This window comes from Delphinus delphis, chromosome 11, assembly GCF_949987515.2.
Source record: "Delphinus delphis chromosome 11, mDelDel1.2, whole genome shotgun sequence".
In the NCBI taxonomy this organism is placed as follows: domain Eukaryota; kingdom Metazoa; phylum Chordata; class Mammalia; order Artiodactyla; family Delphinidae; genus Delphinus; species Delphinus delphis.
In genome coordinates this window covers 51,323,039-51,346,554 of record NC_082693.1, presented here as the reverse complement: position 1 = coordinate 51,346,554, position 23,516 = coordinate 51,323,039, and the positions used below count along the sequence as shown (strand labels likewise).

The 23,516-nt window shown below is 35.2% G+C and overlaps 1 protein-coding gene across 9 annotated transcripts in view; it reads right to left on the bottom strand.

Annotated features, from left to right (window-relative positions):
- The window catches only part of LEMD3 (LEM domain containing 3), an 84,256-nt gene that overhangs the window by 41,885 nt on the left and 18,855 nt on the right, over positions 1-23,516 (bottom strand). For all 9 annotated transcript variants that reach the window (XR_009521222.1, XR_009521221.1, XR_009521220.1 and 6 more), the window contains exons 2-4: positions 10,633-10,670; positions 6,407-6,473; positions 4,060-4,127 (exon numbers count right to left, since the gene is read on the bottom strand). Coding sequence is in view for 6 of the 9 variants with exons in the window: in XM_060025163.1 (XP_059881146.1) it covers positions 4,060-4,127; positions 6,407-6,473; positions 10,633-10,670 (173 nt within the window). In the remaining 3 variants the exon portion in view is untranslated. The remainder of the gene's footprint in view (positions 1-4,059; positions 4,128-6,406; positions 6,474-10,632; positions 10,671-23,516) is intronic.

The following is a 23,516-nucleotide window of genomic DNA, read 5'->3' as shown; positions in this document are numbered from 1 at the left end:
TTGACAAACCCTTAGTTAATAAAAAGAGAGAGAAGCCTCAAACATAATCAGAAATGAAAGAGGAGGTATTAAAATTGATGTCAGAGAAATACAAAGGATCGCAACAGACTACCATGGACAATTACTCATCAACAAACTGGATAACCTAGAAAAAAAAGGATAAATTCCTAGAAACATATAACCTATCAAGACTAAATAATGAAGAAATAGAAAATCTGAACAGACCTATAACTAGTACAGAAACTGAATCAGTAATCAAAAACCTCCCAACAAAGAAAAGTCTAGGATTCAGTGGTTTCACTGGAGGATGCTACTAAACATTTAAAAAAGAATTAACACTTATGCTTCTCAAATTCTTCCAAAAAATTTTAAGAGGAGGGAACACTTCCACACCATTTTATGAGGCCAGCATTACTCTGACACGAAAGCTGAACGAAAACACTACAAGAAAGGAAATACAGACCAATATCCCTGATGAATACAGATGCAAATCCTCAACAAAATATTAGCAAACTGAGTTCAACAGTTTTAACAACACATTAAAAGGATCAGACACCATGATCAAGTGGGATTTATTCCAAGAATGCAAGGATGGTCCAACATACAAAAGCCAATCAATGTGATACACACCACATTAAAAGAACAAAAAATTAAAACTCACATGATCATTTCAATAAATACAGAAAAAGCATTTGACAAAATTCAACACCTTAAATTATTAAAAACACTTGACAGATCAGGAACAGAAGCAAATTACCTCAAAATAATAAAAGCCACATATGAAAAGCCAATGTCTAGTATATACTTAACTGTGAAAAACTCCAAGTTTTTCCTTGGAGACTAGGAATAAGGCAAAGATGTCCATTGTTACCATTTCTATTCAATATAGTACTAGAAATCCTAGCTACAGCAATTAGGTGAGAAAAGAAAATGCATACAAATTGGAAAGGAGGAAGTAAAATTATCTGTTTGCAGAAACACGATCTTATACATAGAAGACTCTACAGACTCCACAAAAAAAAACCATTACAATTTAAGCAATTCAGCAAAGTTGCAGGATAAAAAAATTAATATAAAAAAGAAGTTGCATTTCTATACACAAAAATGAAAAATCAGAAAAGAAAATTAAGAAAATGTCATTTATAATAGCATCAAAAGAACAAAATACTTAGGAATAAACATTACCAAGAATGTGACAGACTTATACACTGAAAACTACAAGCACTGCTTAAAGAAATTCAAGACACAAATAAATGAAAAGGCATCCTGTGTTCATGATTGGAAGACTTAATATTGTTAAAATGTCCATACTACCCAAAGCAATCTACAGATTCAATGCAATTCCCATCAAAATCTCAGTAGCACTTTTTTGAGAAAGAGAAAGATCAATTCTAAAATTCATATGGAACCACAAAGGATCCTGAATAGCCAAAACAATTTTAAGCAAGAAGAACAAAGCTAGAGGCCCCATACTTCCTGACTTCAAAACATATCACAAAGGTACAGTAATCAAAACAGTACGGTACTGATGTAAAGAGAGACACATAGAACAATAGAAGAAAACAGAGAAGGTCTCATATATGGTCAACTGATCTTCAACAAGTGTGCTAAGAATACACAACGGGAAAAGGATAGTTTCTTCAACAAATGGTGTTGAGAAAACTGGATTTCCACATGCAAATGAATGAAACTGAAGCTTTATCTTACACTACACAAAAATCAACTCAAAATGGATTGAAGACTTAAACAGGACATGAAACTATAAAACTCTTAGAAGATGGGGCTTCCCTGGTGGTGCAGTGGTTGAGAATCTGCCTGCTAATGCAGGGGACACGGGTTCGAGCCCTGGTCTGGGAGGATCCCACATGCCGTGGAGCAACTAGGCCCATGAGCCACAACTACTGAGCCTGCGCGTCTGGAGCCTGTGCTCCGCAACAAGAGAGGCCGTGATAGTGAGAGGCCCACGCTTGCCACAACTAGAGAAAGCCCTCGCACAGAAATGAAGACCCAACACAGCAAAAATAAATTAATTAACAAAAAATAAGGAATGATATTAAAAAAACAACTCTTAGAAGAAAATACAGGGGAAAAGCTTCATGATATTGGTCTTAGCAATAATTTTTTTTTTTTTTTTTTTTGCGTTACGCGGGCCTCTCTCTGTTGTGGCCTCTCCTGTTGCAGAGCACAGGCTCCGAACACGCAGGCTCAGCGGCCATGGCTCACGGGCCCAGCCGCTCCGCGGCATGTGGGATCTTCCCAGACCAGTGCACGAACCTGTGTCCCCTGCATCGGCAGGCAGACTCTCAACCACTGCACCACCAGGGAAGCCCTTAGCAATGATTTTTTAAATATGACCTGGCAATGATTTTCTGGATATGACACCAAAAGCACAGGCAACATAAGCAAAAAGAGACAAGTGAGACTACATCAAACTAAAAAGCTTCTGCATAGCAAAGGAAACAATCAACAGAGTAAAAAGAGGATATGTGAAATGGGAGAAAATATTTGCAAACCAAATATCTGATAAGGGTTAACATCCAAAAGTAAATAAGGAACTCCTACAAGTCAATAACAAAAAATCAGATAACCTGATTTAAAAAATGGGTTAAGAGACCTGAATAAACATTTCTCCAAAGAAAACATAAAAATGTCCAATATGTATACGAAAAGATACTTGACATCACTAATCATCAAAGAAATGCAAATCAAAACCACTGTGAGATATCACCTTACACCTGTTAGCATGGCCATTATTAAAAAACAAACCAGAACCAAAAGAAAACAAAATAAGAGTTTTCAAGGATATGGAGAAAAGGGAACCCTTGTAAATGTTGGTGGGAATGTAGAATGGTGTGGCCATTATGGAGACCAGTATGGAAGTTCATCAAATTACTAAAACTAGAACTATTATATGTTCCAGCAATCTCACTTCTGGGTATTTATCAAAAGAATTGAAAACAGGATCTAAGAGATATTTGCACTCCTATGTTCACTGCAGTATTATTCACAATAGCCAAGAAGTGGAAAGACCTAAATATTCACCAGCCTATCAATGGATAAATAAAATGTGGGGTATATACAGTGGAATATTATTCAGCCTTAAAAAAGGAAATCCTGTCATATAGTACAACATGGGTGAAACTTGAGGGCACTGTGCTAAGAGATATTAACCAGTCACAGAAGGACAAATACTGCATGATTCCATTTTTACGAGGTATCTACTGTAGTCAAACTCACAGAAGCAGAAAGTGACATGGTGGTGGTCAGGGGCTGGGAGGAGGAGGAAAGGGGGAGTTGCTGTGCAATGGGTACAGAGATTCAGTAATGCAAGATGAAAAAGTTTGAGAGATCTGCTGCACAATGATGCATATATAGTTAATAATACTGTACACTTTAGGGCAGATATCATGTTACGTGTTTTTTTACCACAAAAAGGGGGGAAATGAAGTTTGTATGACATGACTTGTTCACGATGAATGGATGCCAACTTCTAGGGATCAGCATTTCCATCTGCAAGTACTCACATCTTTATGGAATTATCTTTATGGAACTGGATTAACATCAAGCTCCCCAGTAGGGTTTTCAAAATCCACTATCCCCTTTTTGGAAATCAGAGTGACACCTGTCCATCTTAACCTTCTAGTACCTATCCTTTTATCTAGGATTTCCTAGATTACTTACAGTGGTATAGAAAATACATCTGCAAATTCTCTTAGAACCCTGAAATAAAATTATCCCGGGGCAGAAGAATTGAAATAAATGACAATGGTTAGATGCTCACTTGCTTTCTTATATGCTACTTACTTATCTCAATTTCTCTCTCACCAATGGTGTCTGCACCCTTTCCAAACTAATGTGCATTCTCTCACAGAGAATGTTCTAAAACAAACTAAAACAAAAAATGTTGAGTAATTTTGCTTTCTCTATCTGCTCACATTACACCAAACAGCAGGCCCAAGTTTGTAACAGTACAATTAAAGTAATCAAATGCATGGTACTGTAGATATAAGTTGTGAACTTTAAGAATAGAGCTATTAAAATTCTAATTTCACTGCTTACTTTCAAATATGCAGCTGCCTCTTGGACAGAAAGTGTTCTCTGACTAGAACTGCCACATTCATGATCTCCTGGAAAGATTAGCATATTATTAATTTTGAATCAGTACTATGTTAAACAGAAGAAAACAAATATGATTAATCAAACTAGTTTTACAAATTACACAATTTTGGATTATATTATTATAATCAGTAAAGAAAGAAGATAAACACTCATTTATATTTTCTAGAAATAAATTTCAATAGGCAATATAAACAAATATTTTTATATCAACCACAACCTTTAAATGTATTTCAGTCTAGATAGAAACATACATTCCTCTTACATTCCCAATGAAATTGTTAGCCTGGGGTAGGAACCATGTCATGCTGATGCCTATCCATAGATCTTGGCACAAAGAAAGCCCTCTATAGATGTATTATTTTTCAAGGGGGAAAATTCATTGTGCTAACTCATACATCTATTAACTAAAGCTAATAATTCAAGAGTTCAAGTTTGAATTAAAATGTGCATTTTCGGAGTATTACTAAGCCTATCTTTAGCAAGGAGTATGCATAACTTAAAAAATGATTATAACACAAATCAATAGGGAAATTAGAAGCTTCTACGTATAATCTGGTTTCTACAAATACGTGTACTACATACAAAAGTTTGGAAAACTACATTGTCCTTTTCTTGTAACTATTTATAAAAGAATCCAAAGCCTTTTTTTTTTCTTTTTCAGGCTATCTGTGGTTATTAGAGATCAATTATCCTTACAATGAACTTCAATTTTAAGTTTCTCCCACTTGTTTCTTTCAAGTACTTTTTAAAAAAAAAATTTAACATAAAAGTACAATAATTAAAGTAAAATCCTTGGCAAATTTTTCTATCATAAAAGCAACCATGCTCCTATTTATCATTTTGTTCAAGTAGCCAGATTTTAATGGTCATGGTTGTAAAACAGGTAGAAATACCTATTAGATGAACATGTAAGTCTTCAAACTTTATAATCCATCCTCAGAGATTCCAATTCCACAGATCTGCAGCAGAGGTTGGCAAACCCACAGACCAAATCTGGCCTACCACCGGTTTTTATAAATGAAGTTTTATTGCAACACAGCCACGCTCATTCATGTATTATCTATGGCTGCTTTCAGGCTCTAACAGCAGAAATGAGTAGTTGTGACAGAGACAGTCTATCCCACAAAGCCTAAAAAATCTACTCTCTGGCTCCTTCACAGAAAAAAGTTTGCAGACCCCTGCTGTAGAGGAAGGAATCTATATCTTTAAAAGCACCCCAGACTATGCCAATCTAACACACTTCATAAAACACTGCTATAGAGACAGCTCTAGAAGCTTGTAGCAGCAACATGAGGAATTCCATGTAGATTATATACTTCATTTCTGGGTGCTACAGCATACCAAATAAATGTCATCAGTTTGCAGCATATGTATATAACAGTCTGTCAGTCAATGCAAAGAAGACTTTTAGTGATATACACACAATTATTAGCCAAAAAAAAACTGACCAGAATTAAGGACCCCGAAAAAAAACAAAGATTGGTGAGAGGATGGGGAACTGTAAGGATTCTCAATGCTTCCATTCGACCAGAGAAGTTCCACATTCACCTACTAGGTTTCTACCAATGATCTAGTTTCTACAAAAAGATCTGCTACAAACAAAAGTTTGGAATACTACATTTTTCTTTTCTTGTAACTGTTTATATGAAGAGAATCCAAAGTCTCTTCTTTCAGATTATATGTGAAATAACTGAAAAAAGTTAAAAGGTAATAAACAGATAAGGTGCTACTACAGCTTTTATAAATGCTAAACTTCATGCCAATTCACCTATATTATTCTAATTGCAGGTATGTTGCATACCTGAGAACTCTCAAAGTCTTACTAAGACCAGAATATGAGGAAAATGCGATGTTTCAGGAGAAAAAAATTCTGTAATATATTTACTTTATCCAAGGAAATGACACCTATACAATCACCAAAGGAAAATCTGCACTTTTATATTTGAGGATTTTAGTTAATCCACTGCTTACCCAATTTAACTAATATATAAGCTTTCAGAATTTTATTATCAATGCAATAAAAAAATGTGATGACTTTTACCATAGAGTATATATCTATATTTCATTGTATACATATGGCAGGCAGGAAGAAGGCCTTGATTAAACATATCTATACAGATAAAAACCCACTCCATATAAGGACTAAAAACTTCTAAAGAGAAAACACCCCACAATGTAATATAACAACACTGAACTTGGGAAAAACCATTTCTACTGATACTGCATGCTATATATGCAAATTAATTTTCAAAACAGTTTTAGAGACTATGAATGTTAAAACAATTACCTGCAAGCTGTGCCAATCGATCATGAAGCTTGTATAAAGTGTTCATCATATGATTTTTCTCACTTTCCTAAATTTAAAAGAAATTATTATAAAATATCCGATTCCGGGGAGAAAAATGCACCAATTAATAATTTTTATTCGAAAAGAAAAACAGTGAATGAACTTAAAAACCATAGAAGCTACATAATCTGAAAGACAAATTCATATTTAACCAACGGCTACCATATTTTAAAGAAACCTTAATCTAAGAATCTAAACTATCACTCTAAATATTTTACCTTCTTGAGGATGATTGGGAAACTGGCACTAAGGTTAGTGCTAGAAAATGTCTTATATACAACAAACTCCCCCAGCCACCAAAACAATGCTCCCAATCCCCCTCTATACAATGCACGCTCATGTGTATTCTTATGAGACTGTTTTCTTCATGTTTTGTTTTAACCTGCCTCAACCACATAATAAGGGAATGAGTAGTGACACTTCAATTAAATTAACCCTCAACCCCTCCTAGGTCCCAAAGTGGCCCTGTATAAATTTATGAACCATTAAAGTGAAACAAACATTTAATGAGCATCTACTACGAGTTAAGAACTGTTCTCAACAAAGCAAGAAACCCAGGGAACAAGATGGTTCCTGTTCTCAAGGGCAAAAAACAGACTAAACGTTATATTATAGTTGCAAACAAGGTACAATGTAAATACAGAAGATGGAGGGGAGGGAAGATCCATTTATGGAAGAGGGAATATCTGAATCGGGCTTCACAGAAAGAATAGAATTGACCAGCATTCCAGGCAGAAGGAACAGCATGGGCCTGAAGGAATAAAACCTTTGGTTATATTTCTTACATAACCAGAGCCTACTTTGACTCAGCAAACTACTAGAAAAGCGGTTTGGAATCAATGGCTAGACAGCTCTAGATACCAAGACAAAGCGTTTGACTTCATTCTGAACATTTAGGACAAGAAAAGTAAAACAGAACTGTGCATCAGGAATATTATTCTGACCATATGAAAGGAAACCAGAGCGCAGACTACTGCAATGTCTAAGCACCCTGACAAGTAGTCTAAAGCAATGAGACCTCAATTTAAGAGCAATCACAATTAAGAGAAACTGATACAAGCAACGGGGGAGGGTAGGCTAGGAGAGGGGGTAAGAATAGCTTATCACACTATTTGACATAAACTCATGATTTATGAGGGGGCTACGTCTTTATTATTTCCTTTCTCCTTAAGTTTCTAACAAAATAGGATTACTGTATGAACATGACCAGGAACAAATTCAGACAGGATAGTAAAAAAGCTGGGAAAGTAAAATTCATATGCCCAATGATACGTAATCTCATCCATTTGTTTTCACGCTATATGTTCAAGGACAGAAGAGACAAGTCTGCACACTATGGATGGCACACTATGGATCAATGCAGCTTTAATGAGTGGTACTAGGAAGAGAAAAACTCATCAAAGGCTCCATAATCCTACCACCAGAGTCCCTGGCTTTATGTGAGATGGTTGCTAGAGATAAGTGACATTCCTTCAGCTGACTACTTGCCTTCCAACCCATTTGCTTTTTACCCCCTCAATTCTATCTCAACCTGATTCAGAATCAAGCCAGTCCTTATCACATAAGCTTAAAAATCCAAACTGCAAAAATTAGACATCAAAAAGTAACTGTAGCTGAAATTCAAGATTCTGAAAGCTATGCATCTGTGATAGATTAAACCACAAAATCGTTTTTTAATAAATACGTTCAACATAACAAGATGAGGAGTTCCAATGATACTGTAGGTTGTGGACTTGACATATAAAACCAAGGTAAATCTGATTAAGCTTCAGGACTAAAGTGGTTGAGAGTTTTGAAGTTTGTTTCCTTCCTTAACTGGAAAAGAGACCGATTCCCTTTTCGTTTTGCATGTCCTGATCATGCCTATCCCCACACCCCTTTCAAAACCAAAACTAAATCCAAAAATTTGACACTGTCCTCTGTGATTACATCTTTAATGAACATCAGAGGCCTGGGAATAAACTTCATCTATTGATTCACATATATTAACCCTGGACTAGGACCTCCCTGGTGGTGCAGTGGTTAAGAATCTCCCTGCCAATGCAGGGGACATGGGTTCGATCTCTGGTCCGGGAAGATCTGACATGACATGGAGCAACTAAGCCCGTGCACCACAATTACTGAGCCTATGCTCTAGAGCCCATGAGCCACAACTACTGAGCCCACACGCCACAACTACTGAGCCCACGCGCTCTAGGGATTGTGTGCTGCTACTGAGCCACATGCTGCAACTACTGAAGCCCATGCGACTAGAACCCATGCTCCACAACAAGAGAAGCTGCCACACAGCAACAAAGAGTAGCCCCTGCTCACCACAACTAGAGAAAGCCTGTGTGCAGCAACGAAGACCCAATGCAGCCAAAAAACAAATATATAAATACGTTAAAAACAACAACAAAAAAAAACACTGGACTAGACAAGTAGAAGAAATAACAAAACCTAATCATATGTAACTGGATCTCATACTGGATAACATACATGCTATTCCATTCGCATACAATGCATTTAAACGCCCAAAAAGCTCAGCTATAATTTTTTCAATAATTATTTTTCCAACAGCAACTCATTCAAAATGACCATCTATATATTACAAGGGTGTCAAGTGCCATCCAAATGATCAACTAAATTACGACCTAAATAGTTTTTATGGAACATTTTATTAAGGGGAACAAATCAATTTTGAGAAATAGAAAGGTTCAATAATCTTTAGCACCAATATGCTAAACTAGAAGTAAATCCGAAAAGCGTGTAAATCAAATGTTAAAGTTACTTTCTTACAGAAACTTATATTGGCTTATAGTTTCATTACAAACTTCTTCCATTCTGTCTGCTTTTCAGATTGCCTCCTAATATTCAGCTTGAAATGTGTCTACTGATCACCCTGAAAACAAGTTAAAGATCTACAAATAAATCCATATTTAAAGTAAGCTTTCAAGTAACCTTCCATTAAACAAAAATAATTTTTTAATTTGAAATAGCTACCTTCTAATTGCGTGTTTTGATAAGCTCCAGATTTTCTTTTACTAACACAAATCATTCTCTGAAGCAAAGTTCTCATGCTTGGGGGAAAAACCAAACTGTAGGGTGACTCTACCAAATTTTCTCACATATTATCACCTTTAAATATTTCCCTCTTGTATCTCAGCCAATTTTCTCAAGGATATTTTCAATTTTTGTATCAAGTCCCTGATTAAATGATATTAATGGATTTTAAACACTTAGCATAGTGCCTGGCACAGAATAAACACTTAATGTAAGTTAATTGCCATTATCTTCATTACAATTATTATTATTATTTAGAGATTAGGAACTTCAGGTTCCCCCAAGGGGAAAATTATACAGAAGAAAATAAAGTCTTGTCTTTTCAATGTTCAGTGAGTATATTGTGCAAATTTAAATTATGATGCCAGCAGCAATGTTATACTAAATATGATAAAGTCAACTTTTTTAAAAAAACAATATCACAACAATAGAATACTACAGAAAATAATCATTACTAACAATCTAAAGTAACATTCTATGGATCTGATTACACATTATTACATATCATTTAGTACAACAAATAATGTTTTCTGTACAGGTCTGTATTACTGTCAGTTCCTTTAATAAAAAAAAATTAACAACTAATTGTATATTATAATATAAACTCAAATATAATCTTTGGAGTGCCTATAATGATGAATGGTAAGTGAAAAATATTTTCATGTGAGTAAAACTTAGGTTAAAATTAACATTATAAATCCTTTAAAAATAAAAGGAATCATAAATAAGTTGCATAAGACTCTAAATCCTTTGCCTTCCTGACAGTTGAAAAGGCATGCCAATGAGCAAAAAATCGAAAGAGAACAAAAGGAGGGCAAAAAAGACAAAAACTGCTAGGGTACCCAACAATTAAGAAAAGAGGCATACTTTTAAGGGTAAGACCAGATCCCCAGAAGACATGCCACTGCCATTTTACTTGGCAGTGGCTTTTACCTCAAAGTGATAAACAGGTCAGCTCTTAGGTGGAAATCGGTGTCAGATTTAATTATACTGTGGTCAAGGAATACTCAAAAATAAGAAAACTTATTCCCTTTAAAATTACTACTTTTTAGGTGATAGTCATCCTACTACCTTTACCATATAAAACGTAAGACAAAGTATCAGTATTAAGATTTTTTACTTACTTTTATGTTTCCAAATGTTTCATCAAAGGGGTTTTTTACTATCAAGGAAAGAAAAAGAGAGAACTATTAGCATGATTTAAGAATGAGAATTAGAATCCCCCTAAACAAGCCCTCGGAAATGCCAACGTGTACTATGCTAAAACTGAATGTAAACATGCAAACAATATATAAACAAACTGATGATAATAAAGGTTGGGGAACTAATTTTTCAGACTTACTATATTTACCATTCTATGATTTTGTGGTTTGCTCTATAATACTTAGAGTGACTTGGTTCAAGTCCTAGCTCCACTACTTTCTAGCAACGTGGCCTTGAACTACCATCTATTTAGCCACTCTAAGTTGTAGTTTCCTCTTCTGTAATGGAAGGATGTAATGATGATACCTACCTTATACAGTTGTGAGGATTAAATGAGATAAACTATATAAAATGCTTGGCATAGTGTCAAACACTTAATATATGTTACCTATTATCGTTACTATTAATGACTATCATTTCTTCACCTTAACTTGGTTTCTCTTCAAAATATAGACTAAAGGCAGTTACTACTTGAGGAAATCTACAAGATGCTTTAAAACTGAATAATTCATTTAGAATTCTTACTTCCAATGATTAAAAAACAAAACTTCCTAGTCCTTGCTAACATCTGGAAAAGTGGCATGAAACAAATATACACATCAAAGTGGCTAAGAATAAAGTCTCAGTATTAAACAACTTCTTACTTCTAATAAATATTATAAAGAAAGGATTTACCACTTTCCATCCAACCTCCATACATCCACCCTCCCCCAAAAGATACAAACAAGTTCATGGCTGATTATGTAGCATCTCTCTGGTTATTATTTAGAATCTCCTCCTTTTCCTCTATTTTAAAATTGCATGCAAAAATATTCAAAGCTTTCAGATACCTGGATCTCTATAAGCCAGGTCACAACTAGGACTAACTGAGTCTACAAAGTAGTTCACACTGACCAGGTTTCCTTTCTGAGGTGCTTTTCTACTTTTATTTGAGAAAACAGGAAGTCCCATAGGAACCAGGAACTGCCTGATTCTAAGAAAGTTCATGTGTGAGACCAGTTTAAATTAAAAGGTACAACAAAAAACAAGGCAAAAATGTATTCTTCTATCATCTAAAGGGATTTGGTAATGCATTTTCAGACATCATTTTTCTATAAAGCAATAGGGTTTTCATGCTGAGAAAGAAAAAATTTTGAAAAACAGAAGATCAGAAGTACTCAGTAGGGGACTAGGAAGAGGAATATAGCTTAAAGATTAAATAAAATGTTAAGAATCAGAACATGCTTAGACTAAAAAGATACTTTTTAATAACACTAATTTTAATTAATGTAAAATTTGAACAATTTAAAATAAAGCCATATTTAGTTCAATATACTACCAAAAATGCTTTTGTCAATCTACTTAAAATAAGTTGGTCAAACAATACTAAACAATGAGTATTTCATTTGCCCTCTATAAGAGTAATTCTAAAAAATATTAAAGCATGCAATTCTAAAAACAGGTTTTAATATCTATGAAGAAAGGCCATGAGAGGACCATTTTTTGGCTGCTTACAAATTTGTTTCTATTAAAATTATTAAATGGAAAACTAGCTCTTCAAGTATCTCTATGAAAGTATTACTGTAGATTGTGGATGCTCTGCCACTAGACTGCTCTACTATGAGTTTCTCATGACAAGGGATCACGTGTATTCAGGTTTGTATGCTTGGAGCCAAGCATAGTACTGAACATACAGTCAGTGTTTGAAAAGTACTATTTGAGCTGTCTAGGCTAAATCTGTCCTTCTTTATTCTACTCTATGTGTTAACACTGAAGCAAAAGTGTTAAACTCTGCAGGAAGCTGGAGAAGGGTACGTTCTGAGCAACTGGAAAGGGAGAGGAATAGGATAACAAAGGGAAAGCCAAAGAGCAGAATAGTAATTCTGTTGAAAAACGTTGCTCTGCCATTTGTATCTTTCTAAGTTTCTGTCTCTTGTCTAATAGGCTTAGATACCCGAGAGCATAACATATCTGAAAGCCAACAATATACATACCTACTGATAAAAAAATGTTCCCCAACTTCCTGTGACAACTGTCACCTATTAAATTAACAGATGGACCTATTAAATTAACAAAAGTAAATGTAGTCTTGAGGTTAAGTTTAAAAAGGAAACTCCATCTAAAAACAGCAATTTTAGCAAACAAAAGCATTTTTATGCATCTAACTTTTATTCCCCTAAATCATTTCAGTATTTCTAAAACTACATCAGTACTTTTTATCTCATCCACATTACCTACAATTTCTAATGGATACAACAAATATTGTTACCCCTAGTGAAAACATTCCTCCCTCCCCCTGCTAACTAGGCAATTGTAGAGAAGAAACCATATTCCAAAAACATCTACAGCAAATGCCACCTGATTTTTTAGCCTCTAAAAAATGGAAACTGAGAGTAAATTATAGTTCTTATCTCTTATCCTAAAGCAATGATAATGCCAAGTTGGTATTTCAAACTTATTGTCCTTCTATAACCCCTACACCCCGAATAGCTTCTCATTACTGCTTTTTCTCAAATTCTCCTGGTGTGGCCATTTCTCCTTCATTTTTCTTGTTCAGATTATTTCAAACCTCAAATATACCAAACTTTTTTTTATAAATGTCCTTAAATTTTGACTTCTCTTCTTCGGACTATCCTAATAATTGTAAAAATCAAAGTCCTAAAAATATTTCTTTAATTATACTACTAGACCCCTCAAAATCGTCCAATGATTTCTCATCACATTTTGCTTCAAGCAACTAATTCTAATCTTGTGATCGTTTCCTACTTACTTTCAAGACACATTGTTTCCTCTCCTTCTCTAAGCCTCTTTCTCTCACATAAATTGCAAAAAAAGTTACTAGTTTTACTGATCCTTTCTATCAAGTGTAAACTCTTTTCCATTCTCTTAGGCTGAGACCAAATTGTCAACCATTATGAATTCCCAGATAAAAAGGGAAAAAATGAAGTATATTATAAATGTAGGTACATTGTTTTTTTAGACATAATGCTATTGCACGCTTAATGGACAGTATAGTGTAAGCATAACTTTTACAGGCACTGGGAAACCAAAAAACTCTTGTGACTCCCTTTATTGCAATATTCGTTTTATTACAGTGTCAGGAACCAAACCTGTAATATCTCCGAGGTATGCCTGTATTCGCAAAGTATGTTTAATGTTGACCAAATGAACTGATGTCCTCCTCAGGAAGGCCCCATTTTGGTCACTCAGTGGCAATAAAGGGAAGAAAAGTCTGTGATGACCACAGTTCTTTTACAACTCAGAAAGAAAAAGTTTATTCATTTAATAAGTATTTATTGAATAGTTTGTGCTAGGCACTGGAAATGTGGCTGTGAATAAAATAAATAATATCTCTGCCCTCAAGGAGCTTATATTTTAGAGGCGTTAGAAGAGACAATGAGCAAATACACTTTTAAAATATATAGTACGTCAAATGGTTCTAAGTGCTTTGGAAATAAAACAGCAGGAATGGTGCTTGACATGTGAGGGAACTTCTATACTGTTTTCCATAGTGACTGTACCAATTTACATTCCCAGCAACAGTGTACAAGGGTTCCCTTTTCTCCCCTTTTCTCAGATTGCGTTTGAATAGAAACCTGAGAGAGCTGAGGGACAAGCCGTGTACTGTGAAGGAAGAGATTTATAGACAGAAAGAACAGGAAGTGTACGGGCTGTGAAGTGGCAGCATGCCTGCCATACTACTCCTGGAAATAGAGCGGTGTGGATGAGAGGGCAAGTAGCAAGAAATGAAGTCAAACTGGTAAAATTAAGGGAGTTGGTAGGTAAGATAATGTAGAACCTTGAAGACTTTTTATATATTACTCTGAGCAAGAAACCTCAGAGAATTGGAAACATGTTATCCGGCTTATGCTTTAAAAGAAAGACACATGTAATAAGTGACAGGCCCCTCTCTGGATTAAGTTTAAGAGTCCTAAACATTTAGATAAGAATGATCTGCTTGAAAACTGAGGAAATAGTACATTCAGGGTACTTTCGTCCTGCTTTCTCTACATCAGCACAGCCAACTACAGACAGCCTCAACATTTTTCTGTTCTGAATACTTGAAACTATTACCAGTCATATAAAAATATTCTGTCAGAAAGAATTGAATAGACATTTTTCTAAAGAAGACATACCTGGCCAACAGGTACGTGAAAAGGTGCTCAACATCACTAATCATTAGGGAATTGGAAATCAAAACCACAGTGAATTATCACCTCATACTTGTTAAAATGGCTATCCTCAAAAAGACGAGATAACAAGTTTGGTGAGGGTGGGGAGAAAAGGGAACCCTTGTACATTGTTGGTGGGAATGTAAATTGGTACAGTCACTATGGAAAACAGTATAGAAGTTCCTCAAAAAATTAAAAATAGAACTACCATATGATCCAGTAAAATCCCACTTCTGGGTACACATCCAAAGGAAATGAAAACAGGATCTCAAAGAGAGATCTGTATCCCCATATTCATCGCAGCATTATTTACAACAGCCAAGATATGGGAACAACCTAACTGTCGATGAGTGAATGGATAAAGATGATGCAGTACATATATACAATTCAGCCACGAGACAGAAGGAAATCCTGCCATTGGCAATAACATGGATGGACCTTAAGGGCATTGTGCTAAGTGAAATAATTCAGACAGAGAAAGACAAATACGGTATGATATCACTTATATGTGGAATCTAAAAAACCAAACTCAGAGAAACAGAGAGTAGAGTGGTGGTTACCAGGGGCTGGGCAGTGGAGGTAATGGGGAAATACTGGTCAAAGGGTACAAACTTCCAGTTGTAAGATTAACAAATTCTGGGGATTTAATGTACAGCATGGTGATTATAGCTAATAATATTGTATTATAAACTTGCAAGTTGCTTAAAGAGTATTTCTTAGATGTTCTCACCACAAAAAAGAAATGATAATTATATGACAGGATGGAGGTGGTAGCTAATGCTATGGTGGTAATCATTTTGCAGGATATAAATTTACCAAATCAACATGCTGTACATCTTAAACTTACACAATGTTATATGTCAATTATATCTCAATAAAGCTGGAAAAAAACTTCTGCCAGAAAGGCTGAGCTTTTGATCTTTCTGATCTTGTTCAAGCCTGAATGTTTTTCCTTCTCCTTCATTCTGTCTTTAAGGTCCAGTTTGCAGCTCTCCTGCAGTCATGAAGGATGCCTAACCACTGCAGCTTATCAGGACCTTCTTCTCAGAAACTCCATGTATTTACTCTCAGTATCCCACTACCTTAACTATTTGTTGCTGTTTCCTCCGCCAACAAGACTGCAAAATCTCTACCTGCTTTGCAGATACTGGGTGCTAAATATATGCCGAAAGAATAGACGCTTGAAGGCACCATGCAGTCTCCTAGAATAACAGCTTCACCAATACCAGAGGGGTACTATAATCCTGCTTACTCTACAAGATTCTCCTTTGAACAAAAAGGAAATAATATTTCTTGAGCTCTTGATATGTTCCAGGAATACTGATGCCACACTTTTAGGAGATAGCTCATTTCATCCTTACACCACTATTTTACAGCAGGTATTACCCCTATTTTTATGGACAGAGAAACTGATGCATGATCCTTCAGGTAAATGCAGTTTAAAGAGCTGGGATTCAAAAAGATGGGATTCAAACCTATGTCTGACTCCAAAGCCTACATTCTTTTCATTATAGAAAAAACTACAGAAAAGAAAATATTTATTCTATTAGGTTTACGGAAAACATTCTTCTCCAGAACTTTCAGATTTGGAATCATTAAACTTTAATCTCCTTATGATGTAATGCATGAAAAATGCGCAAAATCGGGATAAGGAGGAAAAGACACTGCTTTTGGGAAAATACACTGATGTCTCTTAGATGAGGAACACTCTTCAAAACCAAGTTCTCTAATTGTAGTCTAGAAAAGATTTTCCATGACCTATCAAAACATAAAGTGTCTGATGACCACCACGGGCAGCATTAATCACTGCCCTTCTCTCTGCTGCCATGGCACTTTGTTCTCAAGACTGCTATAAAACTTACCACAAGGCATCGGCTTAAAGAAAAAATCATAATTTTCTAATTTAGTACCATACCACATCTAAACAATATTTTGGCTTCATCTGCTAATGTAAGATACAAACATATATCAAGTTGCCTACTAGGTGTCAGGCGTTATGCTGGTTGCAGGATATTAAAAAATGAAAATATATAAGCCCTGAACTCAAGAGGTTCAGTCTGGAGGGCAGTAACTCTGCAGACATGTTCTTTCAAAGGCAGTCTCTTATAATTCTAAAAGTCTATGGCCTTAAGGCTAGGTTTTAGTCTTTGGAAACTTCACGTCATTTAGGCAATTAAATTCAGCTGCCTAAATGACCAATTATCTCTCTTAGTTGTACCTTTTTGTAAACAGACATTCAAATTCTCAAATCCCATCTTCTAGCATTAATGGTTTAAACAGAGCATAATTATATGTGAAGAAGTGGGGGGTGAGGGGGAGGGCAAATGTTTCCAACAGCTGCAGAACACTGCACCTGTATGGCCAACACTTCTGCATTTCACTGCCAGCCAGACTGATCTAAATATGGACAGGGTGAACAAGGCAGTACATTCTTTTGCAACACAGCACACTGCCCATTTGTTCTCTGAAAGTTCACCTATTGTTTCACGGCTCTGCCAAATATGTGGTCATTCTAAAGCACAGGAACAGTTCACTTGAAGTGTACTTATTAGTAAACTACTGTGAATATTGAGATTAAATCAGCAATCAAAATAGACAAAATTATATGGACAAGAACTGTCTACTATAAAGCTTGCCTAAGGTAAACTCTTATACCACCTTGTTCTACTCATAAATAACCTTTCCATGTTTACCTCACTTATCTATCTGGATTTACAGAGGTACAGACCTAGATGGGGATAATCAGTTGAAAGAGAAGGAAAGGAGGGCAAAAATGCAAATACTTCTTTACTTCTCATCCTATAGGACTCCCAACTTTTCACTGGCGCTCTTTTGAGAGGCAACAATCCTGTGCTGCTTCCAAATAAGTTTTCTTAAAGAATAACAGAATATACAGAGTGATTTTATAAAATAAAAATAAAAAGGGCTTTAAATGTGGTTATCAAAGTACTAAGAATACAGTGAAAACTGAAAGAATGTATCCAAGGAAATAAAAGGTCAAAACTCATAATTAAATTGGCAATAGCCTTATTATTTGATTGGTTCTTATTCTTCATCCCTATATGATAAGGAACATTATGGTCTCTTTCAACCTTGTGGTCATTTGAAAATCTCATATTTGTTCACCATAGAAATGAAGACTTCCTTGGAAAAAACTGATAACAGATGTAACTGAAATTTTTATTTAATCTTCATTCAAGCACTAATTTCACATTGTAATTGTACCCCAAGTTTGGGATCTCTGTAACAAAAGCTGTAAGAAAGACTTATAACCATAGAATGTTCAACAAGTACTAATGGAGCATATTCTATACACCATGTTCTGAGAACATGCTGCATACGGAGTAGTGGAGATAAATGAGTAGCTATAACAGCTATATATACATGGCTATAATATATATAATAAAAATAGCTATAATATAAGCAATACCTTAGAGTTTAGAATAGAGTGCTTTAAGAATTCAGAAGGGGATAAATAATTTCTGTGTAAAATAGATCTGAGCCTTAAAAATAAACCAAGAGTAATAAAATGGAATGTACTAGAAAATGCAACATTAATATATCTCAAAAATGTCATGCTGAGAGAAAAAAGCCTCACAAAAGAGTATTCTATGAATCCATTTATATGAAGTTTTAAAACAGGGAAAGCAAATCTATGGTGAAAAAATCAAAACAGTGATGGAGTATTGACTGGGCAGGAGGAAACTTACAGAGGTGATGGTAATGTTCTATATCTGTAGGGATTTAAGTTACACAGCTGGAAGCGTTTGTCAAAATCATCTGATGGTACATTAAAGATTTGTGCATTTGACTACATGCAAGTCTTACCTAAAAAGAAAAAAACACCTCACTCTAGTTAATAATATACACGAAGTATGTAAGGGTGGAATATCCTAATATCTTCAATTTACTCAAATATATTTTTTAAAAAAACAGAACGGTGGATGGAGTGATAAGACATATAATAAAGTGAATATAGGAAGTGTGTAAACTGTAGACTAGGTGTGGGTATGAGTGTTCACAGCACAATTCTTTCAATTTTCTGTTTGAAATGTTTCATAATAAAATGGTAGGGGAGGAAAAGTATAAAAAAACGAAACGATAAATATTCATTGATGGTGCTAAAATCGTATCAGAGAACTGGTAAAAGGTCACTTCAATTCCTAGATACAGTAGGTTAAACCCCAATTTTAAAAGCTGCAGCTTACTGTACAAGAAAAAAATTTTTCTTCCTTACAAATCAGTCTAAATTCTTAACAAATTGAAAACTGAAAAAGAAAATTTCCTCTTCTTTTGCAAAAAACTAGAAGAGTTACTGTAACATAACGGTTTTTTTGTTTTGTTTTAGAAAGACCTGGCTATTATAGTCTTAGTTTTAAAAATTCATATAATTTACATTTACAAATATGAATTTATCTTTTTTACTAAAATAGTGTCATAAAGTTGGCAGATAGGGAAGTAGCCAAAATGTAGGAGCCTGTGTCTAGTAATTTTTAAAAAGTAAATGTTTGACAAACATTTACGATTATTTTCTAACACACTTAACCTACTGAGTTGGAGATAATTCATCTACCAATGATTTTACAAGACTGGCTTCATTTACCTAAAATAAAATTAATACTATCGGGTTGGCCAAAAGGTTCGTTCAGTTTTCCCATACGATGGCTCTAGCGGCGCTTAGTTGTCTTTAACTTCATTCGAAACAATTTTGTCAGATTGCATTGTGACAGCTGTCATATCAGCGTGCATTTAAAAAGAAACTTATCAAAATTGGTGAATTTTTGTGTAGCCATTTTTTTAATATTGAAGATGGAAGAAAAAAGCAACATTTCCTGCATATTATGCTTTATTATTTCAAGAAAGGTAAAAACGCAACTGAAACGCAAAAAAAAAGATTTGTGCAGTATATGGAGAAGGTGCTGTGTCTGATCGAACGTGGCAAAAGTAGTTTGCAAAGTTCTGAGCTGGAGGTTTCTCGCTGGACGATGCTCCACGGTCGGATAGACCAGTTGAAGTTGACAGTGATCAAATCGAGACATTAACTGAAAACAGTCAATGTTACACCATGCGGGAGATAGCCCACGTACTCAAAATATCCAAATCAAGCGCTGAAAATCATTTGCACCAGCTTGGTTACGTTAATCTCTTTGATGTTTGGGTTCCACATAAGTTAAATGAAAAAAACCTTCTTGACCTAATTTCCGCATGCAATTCTCTACTGAGTAATGAAAACATTCATTCTATTTTTAAAACAAATTGTGGTGGGCAATGAAACGTGGATACTGTACAATAATGTGGAACGTTAGACATCGTGGGGAGGTGAAATGAACCACCACCAACCACACCAAAGGCCGGTCTTCATCCAAAGAAGGTGATGTTGTGTATATGGTGGGATTGGAAGGGAGTCCTCTATTATGAGCTCCTTCCAGAAAAATCAAACGATTAATTCTAACAAGTACTGCTCCCAGTTGGACCAACTCGATGAAAAGCAGCAAGAATTAGTCAACAGAAAATGCATAATCTTCCATCAGGATAATGCAAGACCACATGTTTCTTTGATGACCAGACAAAACTGTTACAGCTTGGCTGGGAAGTTCTGATTCATCCGCCTATTCACCAGACATTGCACCTTCAGATTTCCATTTATTTCAGTCTTTACAAAATTCTCTTAATGGAAAATATTTCAATTCCCCAGAAGACTGTAAAAGGCACCTGGAACAGTTCTTTGCTCAAGAAGATAAAAAGTTTTGGGAAGATGGAACTATGAAGATGCCTGAAAAATGGCAGAAGGTAGTGCAACAAAAGGGTGAATACATTGTTCAATAAAGTTCTTAGTGAAAATGAAAAATGTGTCTCTTATTTCCACTTAAAAACTGGAGGAACAAACTCAAAATGGATTAAAGACCTCAATGTAAGGCCGGACACTATAAAACTCTCAGAGGAAAACACAGGCAGAACACTCTATGACATAAATCACAGCAAGATTCTTTTGGACCCACCTCCTAGAGTAATGGAAATAAAATCAAAAATAAACAAATGGGACCTAATGAAACTTCAAAGCTTTTGCACAGCAAAGGAACCCCTAAACAAGACGAAAAGACAACCCTCAGAATGGGAGAAAATATTTGCAAACGAAGCAACTGACAAAGGATTAATCTCCAAAATATACAAGCAGCTCATGCAGCTCAATATCAAAAGAACAAACAACCTAATCCAAAAATGGGCAGAAGACCTAAATAGACACTTCTCCAAAGAAGACATACAGATTGCCCACAAACACATGAAAAGATGCTCAATATCACTAATCATTAGAGAAATGCAAATCAAAACTACAATGAGGTATCACCTCACACCAGTCAGAAGGGCCATCATCAAAAAACCTAGAAACAATAGATGTTGGAGAGGGTGTGAAGAAAAGGGAACCCTCCTGCACTGTTGGTGGAATGTCAATTGATACAGCCACTATGGAGAACAGTATGGAGGTTCCTTAAGAAACTAAAAATAGATCTACCATATGACCCAGCAATCCCACTACTGGGCATATACCCTTAGAAAACCATAATTCAAAAAGGATACATGTGCCACAATGTTCATTGCAGCACTATTTACAATAACCAGGACATGGAAGCAACCTAAATGTCCACTGACAGATAAATGGATAAAGAAGATGTGGCACATATATACAAAGGAATACTACTCAGCCATAAAAAGGAACGAAATTGAGTTATTTGTAATGAGGAGGATGGACCTAGGGTCTGTCATACAGAGTGAAGTAGGTCAGAAAGAGAAAAACAAATACCGTATGCTAACGCACATATATGGAATCTAAAAAAAAAAACGGTACTGATTAACCTAGTGTCAAGGCAGGAATAAAGACTCAGATGTAGACAATGGACTTGAGGACACAGGTGGGGAAGGGGAAGCTGGGATGAAGTGAAAGAGTAGCACTGACACTACCAAACGTAAAATAGATAGCCAGTGGGAAGTTGCTGCATAGCACAGGGAGATCAGCCCGATGCTTTGTGACGACCTAGAGAGGTGGGATAGGGAGGGTGGGAGGGAGGCTCATGAGGGAGGTGATATGGGGATATATGTCTACGTATAGCTGATTCACTTTGCTGTACAGCAGAAACTAACACAACATTGTAAAACAATTATACTCCAATAAAGATATTAAAAAAAAACCCGAAGGAACTTTTTGGCCAATCCAATAAATTAGCAAATTAGATCACTAGCAAATCAAAATATCACATTTAAAAGACTTTAATGAGTCAGTCTATTCCTTCTAAAAATTAATTCTGATATCTTAGTAGAGCATCCATAACTCAAAGAATATCTGATAGAATTACTGATTCCTGAATCTGACTAGCAAATAAAAGCGAAGTTCCCATTCAAAAAATGTTTAATCCAAAAGAAGACTTAGACTTTAAGAAAATATCAACAGCTTACTCTAAAATAAACTATAAAGATAATAATTTCTCCCCACGTCAACAAACATACATACACACACACCCTTAGTCTCATCGGCTCAAAACCAGAGGGAAATGATTAGGCTGCTGCCTCCATCTAATTTCATCAGCTAAAGACACTCCTGCAGTTTACCCAATATTAGGAGGAAAGGCAGTATAAGAACACATTCAAATAAAGACAAAGCAATATGTCTACTTAAATTATGGGAACTTTATACTGCCCAAGGTCCAAAAGTTTGAGTAATCTGCTTTTTCAGTACTTTCATAGTTTCTTCTTGAAAACTATTTTGCATATATGTCAGTTAAAGAATTATGCTACTGCATGGTGACAAATGAATATAAAAGTAAGTCAACCCACAAAGGTTAGAAACAAACCTATAAATAATAGCAAGCATCTGTGCAACAGATATCTTGGCACCCAGAGGAATTTATGCTAATGCAATACTGCAATTTATTAAACATGGTGACAGCTCACTGCATTAAGAGATTTTAAACATTAACTGTTACACACTAGAGACTGGCTATAACACTTCCTCAAGGTTTACATTGCCAAGAATACAAAAGAAACTGTTACAAAGAGAGCTGTTCTGAAAGAATATTGGTAAAAGAGAATTTAGAGATCCAAAAGGGATCTGTGATACACCACGCAACCCATCTCCAGCACAATAAAATAAACATGCATTTCCCATAGAATTAAATTCATGAGGTCTTCTACTTAGTAACATTCTCAATTACAATGTGTGTATTTACCATTTTAAATGACTAGAGATAAACACTACCACCACTTTAGTTTTGTGTAGCAGAGACATTATGCAAATAAGAAAACTGGAGAGAGAAAAGCTACAGTGCAATGAAAAGGTGAACAGAAATGAAAAAAAAAAAAAGACAGTAGTTCTTATTCCATTCATCAAACAGGGATAAGAAGCATAGCTCTGATAAAAGGGAAAAAGGCATTATATGCATAGACAAAGAACAGAGATTAAAGTATGACCAAAACTAACTTATAAACTGAATATGGAGCTAAAAGGAAAAAAATATATATATCCCGAACATTGACTTTATGAGCAACAAGCTTAAAAGTTACATCTTGACTTTTAGCTATGGAAGAAACCAGACAGAAATGAAAAGTCATTTGGGGAATACAGGAATTTATCATCATTAGGTTAAAAAAAACAAAAACAACAT